The sequence below is a fragment of the Hipposideros armiger genome, unplaced genomic scaffold (genome assembly GCF_001890085.2).
Source record: "Hipposideros armiger isolate ML-2016 unplaced genomic scaffold, ASM189008v1 scaffold_508, whole genome shotgun sequence".
NCBI classification, from domain to species: domain Eukaryota; kingdom Metazoa; phylum Chordata; class Mammalia; order Chiroptera; family Hipposideridae; genus Hipposideros; species Hipposideros armiger.
This window is the reverse complement of record NW_017731858.1, coordinates 1,003,365-1,018,858: the sequence shown is the minus strand read 5'-3', so window position 1 is coordinate 1,018,858 and position 15,494 is coordinate 1,003,365. Positions and strand designations below refer to the sequence as shown.

General features: G+C 41.9%; 1 protein-coding gene and 1 pseudogene across 1 annotated transcript in view; one reads left to right on the top strand and one right to left on the bottom strand.

Moving 5' to 3' along the window:
• The window catches only part of SLC25A43 (solute carrier family 25 member 43), a 29,370-nt gene extending 16,449 nt beyond the window's left edge, over positions 1-12,921 (bottom strand). Inside the window, 2 exon segments of the mRNA XM_019667833.1 lie at positions 9,176-9,330; positions 12,669-12,921. Of these exon segments, the coding sequence (XP_019523378.1) occupies positions 9,176-9,330; positions 12,669-12,912 (399 nt within the window). The 5' untranslated portion in view covers positions 12,913-12,921.
• LOC109396197 (peptidyl-prolyl cis-trans isomerase A pseudogene) lies at positions 1,549-2,251 on the top strand (annotated as a pseudogene).
• Positions 12,922-15,494: the final 2,573 nt, after the last annotated feature.

The following is a 15,494-nucleotide window of genomic DNA, read 5'->3' as shown; positions in this document are numbered from 1 at the left end:
AGGCAGTCTTGTTATTAGGAGCATGTGATACACCAGCTGAGCCCTCCTGCCCTCGGGTGCAGCGTCATGGCCCATATGGCAATCAAACCGGTGGCCCTGTTGCTCAGAGCGCCCTTTCATAAGCTAGTTCTTAACCAACTGAGCCACTTGGCTGGCCCCTAATTTTTTTTAAGGTAGAGTGGACAAGGTATTATTATGTTTATTAACCCTTCTAAAATAACACTTTGACCACAAACCTAAGAATTCATTTCCTGTATATTTGCATGAAATTTATGATGTTATGCATAATTGGATGCTGATCATACTTTGTGAAAACCGAGCAATTGCCTCTGGATTTTTGTTATTTTTTACAATCACCCCAATCTTGCATTTACTTTGAAGCCTCTTATGGAAGCTCTGTGTACACATTATTTAGAATGTTCTTATACAATGGGGAAGGTTAACAAGTTTACTCCTAAATACCCACTTACCCTAGTGTATCTTACCCTAGTTTATGGTACACTGCTGTACATACGAGGTCTGACAATTAAGTTCACGAAATTGCCACTGTGCTCTTACATTGGCAGCACCGTACAAACAGCTTGGTAAGGTTTCATAACCTTGGCATATCAGTGTCTCACAGCTGTGTTCGTGTTGATATGTGACGGTGTCTTGCTGAGTGGCATTCATTATTGTTGTTGCATGTTTTTGTGTGCCCTTGCGAGAATGCCTGAGCTTGAATTAGAGCAACGAACAAACATTAATTTTTTTGTTAAACTAGGAAAGAGTGGAAGTGAAATCAGGGACATGTTAGTCCAAGTTTATGGCGATAATGCCATGAAGAAAACGGCAATGTACAAATGGATTAAATGTTTTTCTGAGGGGAGAGAATGTGTCACTGATGAAGAGAGGTCAGGGCGGCCAGTAATGAGCAGAACTGACGAAAACATTGCAAAAAATTGTCAAACCGTGCGTCAAAATTGTTGGCTGACTGTGAGAAGCATAGCAAACCAAGCGAACATTAATAGAGAAACAGTTAGGAAACACTTAACTGAAAATCTTGGCATGAGAAAGGTGTGTGCAAAAATGGTCCCGAAGGAGCTCACCAATGAACAAAAACAAAGGAGAGTCGAAGTTTGCCAAGACCTTTTGGAGAGGCAAGACAATGTTTTTTGGGCCATGTTATCACTGGTGATAAAATATATGTGTAGCAATACGACCCTGAAACAAAGCATCGAAGTGCACAATGGAAGTCAGCCAATTCTGCACGACCAAAAAAGTTCCGTCAGTCCAAATCAAGAGTCAAAATAATGTTGCTAACCTTTTTTTTATATCAGAGGGATTATTCATTATGAATTTGTACCAACTGGACAAATGGTTCACTAAGTTTACTATTTGCAAGTGCTGAAAAGGCTGCGTGAAAAAGTTGGACGAAAATGACCTGAACTTTTCACCAACAATGCATGGCTCTTGCATCATGACGATGCACCAACTCACACAGCACTGTCTGTGAGGGTGTTTTTAGTCAGTAAACAAATCACTGTGGCCTTCCAGACGCCGCCGCCCGGGCCTCCTTCCGCTCAACCATGGTCAACCCCACCGTGTTCTTCGACATCGCCGTAGGCGGCGAGCCCTTGGGCCGCGTCTCCGTTGAGCTGTTTGCAGACAAAGTTCCAAAGACAGCAGAAAACTTTCGTGCCCTGAGCACTGGGGAGAAAGTATTTGGTTATAAGGGTTCCTGCTTTCACAGAATTATTCCAGGATTTATGTGCCAGGGTGGTGACTTTACACGCCATAACGGCACAGGTGGCAAGTCCATCTATGAGGAGAAGTTTGAAGATGAGAATTTCCTCCTGAAGCATACAGGTCCTGGCATCCTGTCCATGGCAAACGCTGGATCCAACACAAACGGTTCTCAGTTTTTCATCTGCACGGCGAAGACTGAGTGGTTGGATGGCAAGCATGTGGTCTTCGGCAGGGTGAAAGACGGCATGAATATTGTGGAAGCCATGGAGCACTTTGTGCCCAGAAACGGCAAGACGAGCAAGAAGATCACCATTGCTGACTGTGGACAACTCTGATGCGTTTGACTGGTTTTATCTTAACCAGACCATTCCTTCTGTAGTCAGGAGAGCACCCCTGCCCCATCTGCTCGGAACACCCCATTATCTTTGTGCTCTCGCTGCAGCTCATTGGGTTCCATATTTTCCTTGCCCCCTCCAAGTATAGCCTGGGTTGCAGAGTTAAGTTTATGATTATGAAATAAAAGCTAAACAATAACAAAACAAACAAACAAACAAAAAACAAATCACTGTATTGGAACACCTTCCCTACTCACCTGATCTGGCCCCCAATGACTTCTTTACCTGAAGATAAAGGAAATATTGAAAGGAAGACATTTTGATGACATTCAGGACATCAAGGGTAATATGATGACAGCTCTGATGGCCATTCCAGAAAAAGAGTTCCAAAACTGGTTTGAAGGGTAGATTAGGCACTGGCATTGGTGCATAGCTTCCCAAGGGGAGTACTTGGAAGGTGACCGTAGTGATATTCAGCAATGAGGTATGTAGCGCTTTTTCTAGGATGAGTTCGCGAACTTAATTGTCATACCTCGTATATATTCTAGAGTAGAAAGTAGTGGTGGAAAAATTTCCCCCAGTAAAGGTCATTGTTCTAGCTCTCAGGTGGACAGGAAAGCTAAAAGTTTATTCAGAAGACTGAAACCCCCACCCCATATTTAGATGTCATTGAATTTTATATGAAACTCTTTGTGGTACTGTGATTTATAATAAATATGTATTTGGTCTTCATCCCTGTTTCTGGCACAGAACTCCTAAAACCCTTGGAATTTCCTAGGTGATAAGAGTGATAAAAGTATCTTGCTATTCATAACAGCGCCCTTTCAACCACACCTAAATTAATGTGAATGAGGTGACTTTTGGAATGAACCTAAGGATGGGAGCCAGGGGAACTAACCATGTGATTGAAGGGTTAGAACTTTCAGCCCCACTTCCTTGATCTCCTGGGAGAAGTAAGGGACTGGAGGTTCAATCTGTCACCAATGCCAATGATTTAGTCAATCATGACTATGAAATAAAGCCTCCATAAAAAGCAAAAAGCACAGGTCTCAGAGAACTTCCAGGTTGGTTCAGAATGCATTCATATGCCTCAGTGCCTGTCCCAAACTACATGGGGACAGAGCTTCTTTGTTTAGGGCCATGCCCTATGTACCTCTTCACCTGCCTGTTGATTCATAGCTTTCAATATTCTTTGTAATAAACAGGTAATCTAGTGAATAAACTGGTTTCCTGAGTTATGTGAGCTGCTCTAGCAAATTAAGCAAACCCAAGGATGGGGTCCTGGGAACCTCTGATTCATAGCCACAAGCATAGGTAAAAACTTGGACTTGGGATTGGCCTCTAAAGTTGATGGGGGGCAGTCTTGTGGAACTGAGCCCTGTGGGACGTGATGCTGTCTTCTGGTAGATAGTATCAGAATTGAGTTGAGTTGTAGGACACCCAGCTGGTGTTGGAGAATTGATTGGTGTGGGGGAAAAAAACCTCACACATTGGAATTAGTCCCTGAATCTTATCCTTTCCCGCTGACTACCCCTTACCCACTGGCCCAAGCCCTGGCTTTGGGCAGGCCCACTATGGGGAGAAAGCTGAGCTCACAAAACGTTGAAATATGAATAAGGAAAATTAAAGTATAAGAGGTGGCAGAAAGTGCTGGAGAGATGCCTCTGACTATGCTATTTCAAAAAGTAATCCTTAAAGCATGGAAGCCAGTGCTATAAGTAGTCTTTGTTTCATCCATCTTCTGATGATCAGCCAGCAAGAGGCTATCTTACTCCTATAGCAGGAGAAATTCTTAGGGCCAGGATTTTAACAAATGAATGAAAAGCTTGTGGTATATCATACCTCCTTTCCACCAAACCTCTCCCTGGCTTTTTTTTTTTAAAGAAGCTATCGTTTTTTAGAAAAAGCATAATTACCATACAAAGAAATAAACTTTTAAGGGTTTGAACCATAGGAAATTACCATTTGAATATGTCAAAAAGGTAGAATATTGGCAATTTCATATGGCTCAATCTAAAGAAAGAAGACTGAAACTAAGAGAGACATATAGCATTCCTGAATAAAAGACAATATTTTATATAAATTATTCCAAGTTTACAGGTTTAACATAATCCCAATCATAATCACAGGATAATTCTAAAGTTCATCAGGAGAAACAAATGACAGAATAATCAAGGAAATGTTGAAAAGAAGAACAATGAAGAGGGAGATGCCCTGCAACATATTAAAAAGTTTCAGAGAGTAGGGGAATTGCAATAGTGTGGTACTGGCACAAGAACAGACTGACAGATCAACAGAACAGGATATACAGCCTTGAGATAGACCCTAGAATGTGTAAACATATAGGATGTGGTAAAAGTTGCATCACAAAGTAGTGGAGAAAAGAAAGTTTTTTCCAAAAAATTGTATGTTAAGAAAAATAACATAAACAGAATCACTTTAAAATGGAGCTGGAGCTGCCATGCCAGAGGAACTGCCTTGTACGTCTTATACCCCAAGCCTTGGAATGTTCACACAGGGCAAAATAAACTTTGGATTGGACCTAAAGCAACCTTGTGCCCCAAGGAACTGTTTGCAAAGATAACAAGAAAGCACATAGTATGACTACAGGACTGATGACAACCGGACTGAAAATTTAAAACTTTGTTTAGAATTAACATCATTATGGTATGCTATTTGCACCAATAGAAATGCCTTCCTTCTGCTGATGTAATTGTTCCCCCCTTCCCTTTCTCATAAATACCTACTGTCTTTGTCTCCCAATCAGAATGCTATTTGGGCTTCTGCATGAATCAGTGTGTCCTGAATAGTTAGTCTTTGATCTCCAACACTTGTTGCATCTCACTTTGAAAGGCCTTTTTTTCAGGTTGACATATCCTTAAACAACTGGTAAACTATTTTTTTTAAAGTCAGATAATTACTTCACATCATATCCCAGGTAAATTCTAAATATGTTAAAGTATTAAGTGTAAAAATTATAACAAAAAATATTTAAAGAACTATATAAATGAATAGTCATATGATTGTGGGATGGGATAGGCCTTTTACATAAGAAAATCAAAGTTAGAAACAACAAAAAAAAGTAATAGATATAATTCCATAAAAATCTAAAAATATGTACAACAACAACAGCACATAAACAGCATCAGAAGCCAAATGTCAAACTGGGAAAAATAGGTGCAATGTATGACAAAGGGTTAATATCTTTAACATATAAAGACTTCTTAACAATCCATAGAAAAAGCTGAATATCCTAGAAAAATAGGCAATGGATACAAACAGAAAACTTACAAAAAATACAAAGGGCCAATTGATATGTAGTATATGTGCAATTCGCTTATAATAATGAAATTCAAATTAAAATGATGTAATAGCATTTGTCAGCTATTAGGTTCACAAGGATTTAGAAAGTGATAGTAATTATTGTTGATGAGAGTTGAGATGAACCACTCACACTCACTGCTCATGGAAGTGTAAACTTACAACATTTCTAGGGCACAAACTTCATTAAGAACCTTAGAATTATTTTTATATTGAGAACTGTAAGTCAGTTTCTAGGAATACAGCTGAAAGGTGTTACCACAAATGTGAAAAAATGCAAGGATTTTCACTGCAATTTTATCATACTGAAGAATCAGAAACAGCCTAAATATTAAAAAACCAAGGAATTGTTATTTATGGCCCAATGGAGGCAGAAATTGGAGTTATGCTGCCACAAATCAAGGAAATGTTAGAGCTATCAGAAGCTGGAAGAGACTGGAAGGATCCTCCCCTAAAGCCTTCAAAACGGGCATGCCTTGCCAACACCTTAATATTAAACTACTAGCCTCCAGAACGTTGAGAATACATCCTTGTTATAAAGAAGATATTTATAGGCCAGCCGAGTGGCGCGTTGGTTAAAAGCTGGCTTGGGACGCCAGCTCTGAGCGGCAGGGCCCCGGTTCGGATCCCACATAAGGCCAGTGACACTGCCCTCTACAGCTAAGATGGTGAATAACAGCTTGGCCAGGAGGTGGGCTGCCGTGAGTCGCCGGTGGACGGTGTAGGCTGCAGCCCCTGCTGCAGTGGGTTGCCATGGGCTACCGTGTGTGGCTGGCAGCCAGCGTGAGTGGCTGGCAGCCGGTGTGAGCTGCCAAGAGCTGCTGTGAGCTGCTGTCCAGAGGCCGGCGACGGATCTGCCTCACCTGGGAAGAACACAATGATAATACCAATGTGGGCCAGTGAAGCGACGTCCTCCACAACTAGACTGAAGAACAAAAGGACAGCAACTAGTCTGTTCCCCTTCCCCTAATCCCCCAGTGCTGTTCCCCTCCCTCAATTCCCCAATTAAAAAAAAAATCTGAAAATAAAAGAAGATATTTACAGCATATCCATGTGGTAGAATTTTTTTTTTAAGATTTTATTGGGGAATTGGGGGAGGGGAACAGACAATTTGCTGTCCTTTTGTTCTTCAGTCTAGTTGTGGAGGACATCGCTTCACTGGCCCAAGTTGGTATTATCATGGTACTCTTCCTGGATCAGGCAGATTGGTCGCTGGCCACCGGACAGCCACTCACAGCAGCTCTTGGCAGCTCACACCAGCTGCCGGCCACTCACGCTGGCTGCCGGTCACACACAGTAGCTTATGGCAGCCCACTGCAGCAGGGGCTGCATCCTACGCCGTTGCCCGTTGCCGGTGACTCATGGCAGCCCAGCTCCAGGTTGAGCTGTTGTTCACCATCTTAGCTGTAGGGGGCGCAGCGTCAATGGCCCTCATGTGGGATCCGAACCAAGGCCCTGCTGCTCAGAGCTGGCGTCCCAAGCCAGCTCTTAACCAAAGCGCCACTCGGCCAGCCCCCATGTGGTAGAATATTATGTGATAATTTAAAAAAATGTTCTCCATACTTGATGGCCTAAGGCAATATCCATTATATAATATGTGGAAAAAGCAAGATAGTAATTTTTATATACAGCCGGAACATAATTTTGTATAAAAACCCTTCCATATACATGTATTATGTATATTTATACCTATGCACACACACACATATAAACACATGTACATACATACAAACATATAGAAGAAAAACTTTAGTCATTATAGTGTATAGGTTTTGGGCTTATTGGTAATTATTGTTTTCTTTTTCATACTTTCCTATAATCTCTGTGTAAAACATAGATAATATAAAATTGAGTAGCCGGCCGAGTGGCTCAGTTGGTTAAGAGCTCGCTCAAGAGTGCAAGCTCTGAGCAACAGCGTCGCTGGTTTGATTCACGGCCTGAGCTGAGCTTTCACTGAGCTGCCAACAGGTGGCAGGATGGCTCAGCTAAAAAAAATTTTAAAAATAAAAAATAAATAAAATTAAAAAAATAAAATAAAATTGATATATCCTTTGTAATAAAAGGGTAATCTAGTGAGTAAACTGGTTTCCTGAGTTCTGTGAGCTGCTCTAGCAAATTAAGCAAACCCAAGGATGGGGTCCTGGGAACCTCTTGACCCCATTTTTCAGTGTATGTGCATCCCTTTTAAAATTAGAAATAATGGTTTCTAAATAAGCATGCATTAAAGCAGGCTCTAAACTTGCATCTATATTATAATTACAATAATGTGGCAATTGTTTATTTGGTTTGAGAAAGGACAGGAAAGGAACACAACCTAGACAGCTGAAAAGTTTGATAGACTGGAGCAGCAGAACTGAATGTCATCATGATGTGTATTATTCTGAAGGCAGCTTAGATTGAGATAAGTACCTTCAAGCTTTTTAGTGCTAAGGTAAGTGAGGTCCAGTCCAGCCAAGGAAGCCACGGAGGGGAACCATGGGGCCATTGAGACAGCAGAGGGACAAATTAGAGACGTGTGGAAAAATAAATTAAGCTGGGACTGATCATTTAAAACTGGATCCAACTGACCCCAAATTAATATCCAAATAGCTCTTCAGAAACATATCAATTGTATTGTTGTGGGGAACTCAGACAGAGAGACAGGACACCAAGGCTCAGGAAGCAGCATTTATTGATGCCGGCACAGGCTCAGCGGATTTACATACATCCAGAGGCTGAGCCCCGACCCGGGTGCGACTCGGGGCTATGTACCCTGAAGTTTCCAGGTTGACAGCTAAGATTTATTATTAGGACATGTGGCCATTGTGCCAGTTCCTGACTGGCTCCCAGGTGAGGTAGGAATTTGGAAATATTAAACGCGGAAGTTTTGATGACCCTATAGTCCAGGAATGTGTCTGTCTGAAACCCGCGTGAAATCCTTAGTGACCACATGGTCTGGGAAGGCCTTTGTCTAGGGCCCACTGCCACAGTATAAATCAAGATTGCCCAGAAAAGGCTGGGGAGGCAGACAAGCATGTAGATTAGTTTTAGGGAGCCTAACAAAGAGCAAGCAGGGTTAAGGGCAAATGCGAAGCCTCAGCCTTCTTGATTCTCAGCCCACCTCCACTGTGTAGACCTGCCTGTAACCCCTAACCTTACTTGGACCACTGATTTTTCTTTGATCAAAATTGGCTGATTTTAGGCTAAACCAGTTACTCTGGGATCTTGGATATCATGCTTTTGCCTCTGTGGTCTGTAGAGAAAATGTGAGTTTCCCAGGTAACAATTAGGAAAATTCAGGGCCAATCCCACTAAGACACTGACCCATTTCAAACGCAGTTACTTCCTTAGCAAGGGAGTCAGGGACTATTGGAGTCTGGTTATCGATAGCTCCTGGATTATTTTGGTTCTTTCCAGTCTGTTTCACTGACGTAAGGGGCGGCTATGAAAGCAAGAGTGCCCTGTCCTTGCTGTGTAGGCTGCAGGGAAAGGGAGTTAGGAAGCTGCATTGATGTCATTGGCAGGTGGCAGCGATGAGGAAGAAAGGAAAGAAAAGTGGGCCTCATCTAGAGGCATTGTAAAAACCCTAAAAAAGCAAAGTATGGGAATGGAGCGGCAGCTTGGGCTGGAGCCAATAGCCTTGAGGTTAGTGGCAGAAGTGCCCTGGCATGGGGCTTTGCATATTTGTGTGAGCAGTCATGAGCTCCTTGGAAACCTGGCATCGCTCAGGGTCAGTGTTCTTTGCTGTTGTTACCCATTCACCAACACTTCAAGGCATCATCCACCTATGTCCCTCCTCCAACATCACTCCTCACCTGCATCTTCCTCTTCACTGTGTCGAAGGGAAAGGAGAAGGTCTGGGTCACTGCAGCAGCCAGGCAGACATTGGCAAAGTTCTGGAGGAGAGAGAAGCGATCTCAGGGTCCATTCCAGATTTTCTCCAGGTTCATGTAAACTAGAAGAGAGCCAAACAAGGCCAGGAAGAGGCTGCTGAGGTCTTGGGAAACACTGGTTTGAGAACATAAATGCGTATGGGGAATCCAGGGCAAGTAAATAGGAGCAGCTCTGGGCTTGTTAAAATCACTCCACCCAAAGCAGCAGGAAGGAACTTTCTTGGGTGCTCTATTTTGATAGTGGTTGTGTAATTTATCAAAATGCATCAAATGGGGCTGGCCGGGTTGCTCAGCTGGTTGGAGCGCAAGCTCTGAGCCATAGGGTTGCCAGTTCAATTCCTGCATGGGCCAGTGAACTGCGCCCAAGCTGAGCTGCTGCTGAACTGATGAGAGCACGTGCTCTTAACAACAAGGTTGCCAGTTCAACTCCCGCATGAGATGGTGGGCTGCGCCTCCCCTGCCCACCCCCCACAACTAGATTGAGGGTGGCAAATGGACTTGGAGCTGAGCTGCGTCCTCCACAACTAAGATTGAAGGACAACAATTTGACTTGGAGCTGATGGGTCCTGGAAAAACACAATGTTCTCTTCCCCAATTCCCCAACACTGTTCCCCTCCCCAATTCCCCAATAAAATCTTTTTTAAAAAAGCATCAAATTGTTCATGAAATTTGCTCATTTTATGTTAATTTTACCTTAAAAAGAACCATAAACAAAGGTTGAACTCTAATCTAGTTCATGATACACATTTTAAAGGGTTGAGGAGTAAAGGGTATTGATGTTTGTAATTTACATGGAAATCATAAAACAAATTTATAAGGTGGAGTGACCAGTTAGCTCAGTTTGTTGGAGTGTCGTGCTGATAGCACCAAAGTTGCTGGTTCGATCCCCGCATGGGCCACTGTGAGCTGTGCCCTACTTAAAACAGTCAATTATGCCATTGTAGCATGAAAGTAATGTGTAACCAATGACCATGGCTGTTCCCCAATAAAATGTAATATATATGATGGACTGAGGAATGGCTAGAGGAATGGATACATGGATAGATACATGATAAAGCAAAATGTCATTTTTTTTTGTTTGCAAAATGTTAATTGTGTCTTCTAGATGGTAAGTATATGAGTATTTCCAATTATTTTAATTTCTCTGGGTGTTTGAAATTAAAAAAAATAAAATGTTGGAAAAAAATCACTCTCATAAAGAATAAGTTAGTGGGTGGCACTTAATCAACTTTTGGAGGCTTGGAGAGGCTTGTCTCTAGCTGAGAAAAAATCTTTCTGTGAAAACTGGAAAGTGAGACTGTAGTGGTGAGGAAGGTTACTTGACCTTGCCTTTGGAAATGATGTGACCATATCAGGGTCCAGTAGGCACCCTGCACTGTATGGCAACCTCACCTGTCTAGGAAAATATGGTGAGCAAGGAGTGCAGTAGGTGGCTCTTTCACAGAATTCCAGAAGCCTTGGGAGCATCTTAGTTTTATAGAGGGACTAAATTCCTCCCTCAAAAAGAGATTTAAAAGAGGACATAGCAAAAATGGGGTTGCTTCCTTAGAATAATGTAATATTTATATTTAATAAACAAATTAAAAATGATGTACCAACTCCCCATTTACCTTCATTCAGCAAACATCTGTGGAGCTTATGCTGGGCCTTAGGCCAGGTGCCAGAATACAAAAAGGAATATACTAATTTCTGGAGAAGCTCACCATCTAGTGGTGAGACAATTGATAGGTGCCATAAGGAAGTGGGGGGCACTATACAAAGTGCTTTATGTACACAAGGATCAGAGGGATTAATTTTGCCTGGGGGAATCAGGAAGGACTTCACAGAAGAGAGAACTTCTCAACTGGGTCTTGAAAACGAGTAGGAGTTCATCAGACATAGAGTAGACATGCAGTCCAGCAGAGGGAACAGCATGTACAAAGGGAGTAGTATTTCCAGGAAATGGTAGTATTTCTGTATGGCTGGAGCATGAGTGCAGGTGGAGGCGTGACAGAGAAGGAGGTATAATGGCCTGTTTTGAAGGCTCTGGTAGGCCATAAAGAATTTGTGCTTTTCCCTGTAGCTCAGGCGTCAGTGAAGGCTTTTGAGGAGAGCAGTGGAATGAGAGTGGTGAAACAATCAACTTGCATTTAGAGAGATTTCCACACCCTGGCAGCAGTGCACCCAAGGCTGGGAGCAGGGAGGAGCCTCTTATAAGTGTCTGTGGAAAAGATGGTGATGAGAGCATGACCTAGGACAAAGGAGATGGGGATAGAAAAGGGGCATAGACTTGAGAGATCAAAAGGGTCAACTTGAAAGAGGGAGTGGAGTGAGAGGGGGCGTTGAAGTGAGTTTAGGTTTCTTCTGGCTCAGGCCACTGGGTGAAAGGAAGGCAGTCTCATTCATTAGGGAATACAGGAGGAGAGCAGGTGTGAGACTAATGAGGACATCAGGATTAGTCTTGCGTTTGATGCGCCAAGGGAGCATCAGGTGAGGGTGTCCAATAGCAGGTATTCGTACTGCCACTTGGAATTGGTAGCAGTGGTTAAGAGACAGGGCTCTGGGGTTATAGTGCTAGGTTCTGCCATTTTCTATCCATGTGACCGTGGGCAAGGCACTTAGCTTCCCTAATTATCTATTTCTTGTCTGTAAAATGAGGCTTCAATGAGAAACTGTATGCAAAGCATTTAGCACAGTGCCTGGCACATAATAAGCACCAATAAATGTAATTATAGAGATGATATTGGGGACCATTAGAGTATAATGATGCTTGTTTAAGCCACTAGCTTAGATGAGGCCACCTAGGGAAGGTATGAAAGGTGAAAAGAAAGTTAGAGAAGGAGCTGGGGGAATTGCGATATGTAGAGGGCTGGCAGTGTCAGATGAACCAGAGGAGGCAGATAAGAAAGAGCTGCCAGAGAGGTAGGGAAGACATCCAGGAGATGTCTAAGTGGGTTCCTAGAAGCCAAGTTTCCAGAAGAAGGGGTGATCAATATCATCAAATGTTGCAACAAAGGTCAGATGTTGGAAAAGTCTACTGGATTGGCCATTGAGGGTCCCAGGTGACCTTTGTGTGTGCAGCCCTGGCACAGACTTCAAAGATCACAGAAGCTACAGCTGCTACCTTGGTTGGGCTCATATGTATATGTGTGCACATTGGGACTCCTTCACACAGTCGAATGGGGAGTGTGTGGGATTGTCTTCCTATCAGTTTGTGCAGTCACCTCCATGCTCTGTCCTCCTCCCCTCTCTGGGATGTAAAAGGCCAAAGTTAGGAGTTGGGTGTATGGCTATGGAATAGAATGAAGCTAATTAGCTCTATATGGACTGAATCCATACAACCTTGACCTCAATAAAATGGATTTAACTGGTTATAAAGGTATATAATACCTTTACTCATACATGTGTCAAAGAATGCAGCCTTTTCTTGGACAAGGTGAAAAGTTCATCTTACCTAAAACTGCAAGGGAAACCCCTTGATAAAGGGCCAGGAATCTTTCATGTTGATAAATAGTAGAAAAAGCATGGCGAATCCCCCTGGAAGACGGTTCCAGCATGTTCTGCACAATCAAGCGGGTTTTGATAAGGTCTGTAAGATACATCACAATGGTGGAAACCATGCCTGTGAGACTTCCAGCCATGATGGCGCTCCACTGGGAAATATGGCCCAGGTCATTCATGAAGAGTATGACAAATCTGGAAGTAAACGTAACGGGGAAAAGCCCAAGGGAATCAGCTATGGATTGTGCTAGAGTATTCTATGCTACTCACAACAATTTTCAGCATTTGGAAATGCTTTACAAAGTGAAAATTACTATACTGATGCATTAGGATTAATGAATAACACATTCAATTCTACCATATTCATATAATTTGAGTTAGCTATAAGTAAGAGATGCCCAACCTTCTTATTTATAGCTACCCGAAGTCCTTCCCAGTTTACTTTAAACATTTCCCCCTTTTATCTGCATAACTTTCAACCCTGGCTTGCCTGTGGGGTGTAAATTCACAGAAGTAGTTGGTAAATACCAAACTGGAACGTGCTCCTTTGCTTCTGTTGAAAGTTAAAAGAAATGAAATTGCTTGAAATGATGACTTTGAGCATCCCCGGTAATTGAGTTTTAAAAATATATTGGCTTAATAATTACAAAAGATGAGCCACCCCACTAGTTGTCAGGGGAACGACAAATAAACAATAACAAGATACCACTTCCCACCTAGCGGATTGGTAAAGATTAAAAAGGTTGATAATGTCAAGTAATAATGAGGAAAAGAGGAAACAGGAACTCTCACCCACTGCTGGTAGAAATATAAATTGGTACGGTCACTATGTAGTATCTGTCAAAATTGAAAGCATGTTTATTTTCACCCCAGCAATTCCATTTCTGGGTGAATATCCTAGAGAAATTCTTGCACATGGGCATACGAAGACACATACAGCATTGTTTGTGAGTGTAAAAAAGTTGAACCATCTAAATGTACATTGGTAGAGGAATGGATAAATTGTAGTACAGTCACACATAGTTAAAATGTGTACATAGTTAAAATGAATGAGCTCAGCACTATGTAATAATAACATGGACAAATCAAGAAATTCAGTGAAAAAAGCAAGCTGCAGAGTGACCTATAATCTATGACAAAAATCTGTTTAAATTAATAAACATACCCACAAAGCCATACCTTATATGATTCATGAATAGATATACAAAGGTCTAATAAGTTTGCGAACTTGTTTTCAACGATGTTGCTAACTCTTTTTGATATTGGAGGGATTATTAATTATGAATTTGTACTAACTGGACAAACAGTTCACCAAGTTTACTATTTGGAAGTGCTGAAAAAGCTGCGTGAAAAAATTAGACGAAAACAACCTGAACTTTTCATGAACAATTCATGGCTCTTGCATCATAACAATGCACCAGTTCACATAGCTCTGTCTGTGAGGGAGTTTTTAGCCCGTAAACAAATCACTGTATTGGAACACCCTCCCTACTCACCCCCAATGACTTCTTTCTTTACCCAAAGGTAAAGGAAATGTTGAAAGAAAGAAATTTTAATGCCATTCAGGACATTAAGGGTAATATGATAACAGCTCTGATGGCCATTCCAGAAAAAGAGTACCAAAATTGCTTTGAAGGGTGCACTAGGGGCTCACATGGGTGCATAGCTTCCCAAGGGGAGTACTTCGAAGGTGACAATAGTGATATTCAGCAATGAGGTATGTAGCAATTTTTCTAGGATGAGTTCGCGAACTTAATTGTCGGACCTTTGTAGGCACATATAACAATGTGTAAAACAGACCTCCAGGAAGGTGGAAGAGGTGATGGACTGGGAAAGAGAATTAAGATGACTATACCTTTGATCTGTAACATTTTGTTTCTTGTATTAAAAAAAGATACTTGAAGTATCTTTTATACTATTATGCTGTCAATTCTGGATGGTGGGTGTTTGCTAGATTATTCATTGTGTTTCTCTGCAGTTTTACAATATAGTAAAAAATAGCTTTGGGTGGACTTTTGAAAATGCAAAACAGAAAGCCAATCTGTAGCAATCCCTCTTTTTGGAAGCAGTGCATGTCCAGTCATGAGGGCCTTCCTCAGCAGAAAGTACTTTAAGGGGACTTTTACAAGACACATGTTCCCTGGTCAGGAAGCAAAGGAATTTTACTCCTTCTTGCTGATCAGAATACAATAAAAAGAGGCTTGGAAACCAGGAAAAATAATATTTTCTGCCAGAGAGTGGAGAGGGAGAGGGATAGCAAGGGTTTGAATAATAGGAAAGGGATTAGAGCTAGGCTAAAATAAAAGTATTGCATTTTTTTAAAAGATGAGAGCATTCCCCAGTTCTTTGGCTTTCAAACGTCCAATGAAGAAGTGCTTTTCCTCTTCCTTCAGTTTGGCAGGAAACCAAGGCCTTCTGTGTGATAAATAAGACAAGTGGGTGTTCAGATGCAATCGTTTAAGGGGTCCTAGGATGGCTCCTTGCTTCCAAGTAAACACTCATTGATTAAAACTTCTCCTTCAAGCTGTAGGAAAATCTTGACTTCATTTTGTTAATATACCTTAATTACACCAACTGAAACAGTCATTTGAGTTAACCAGCTACCTTTTACAGTCGCAGGTAACTAAAGCTGGCATTCACCAAAGGGCCATTTGTCTCAGTTTCACTGCCTGTACACTTCCTTGTTCCTCCCTCCTCTCTTCTCTGGCCAGTCAACTTGGAGGGGAACCTTAGAAGGGGAAGGGGAGACACAGGAAATGGA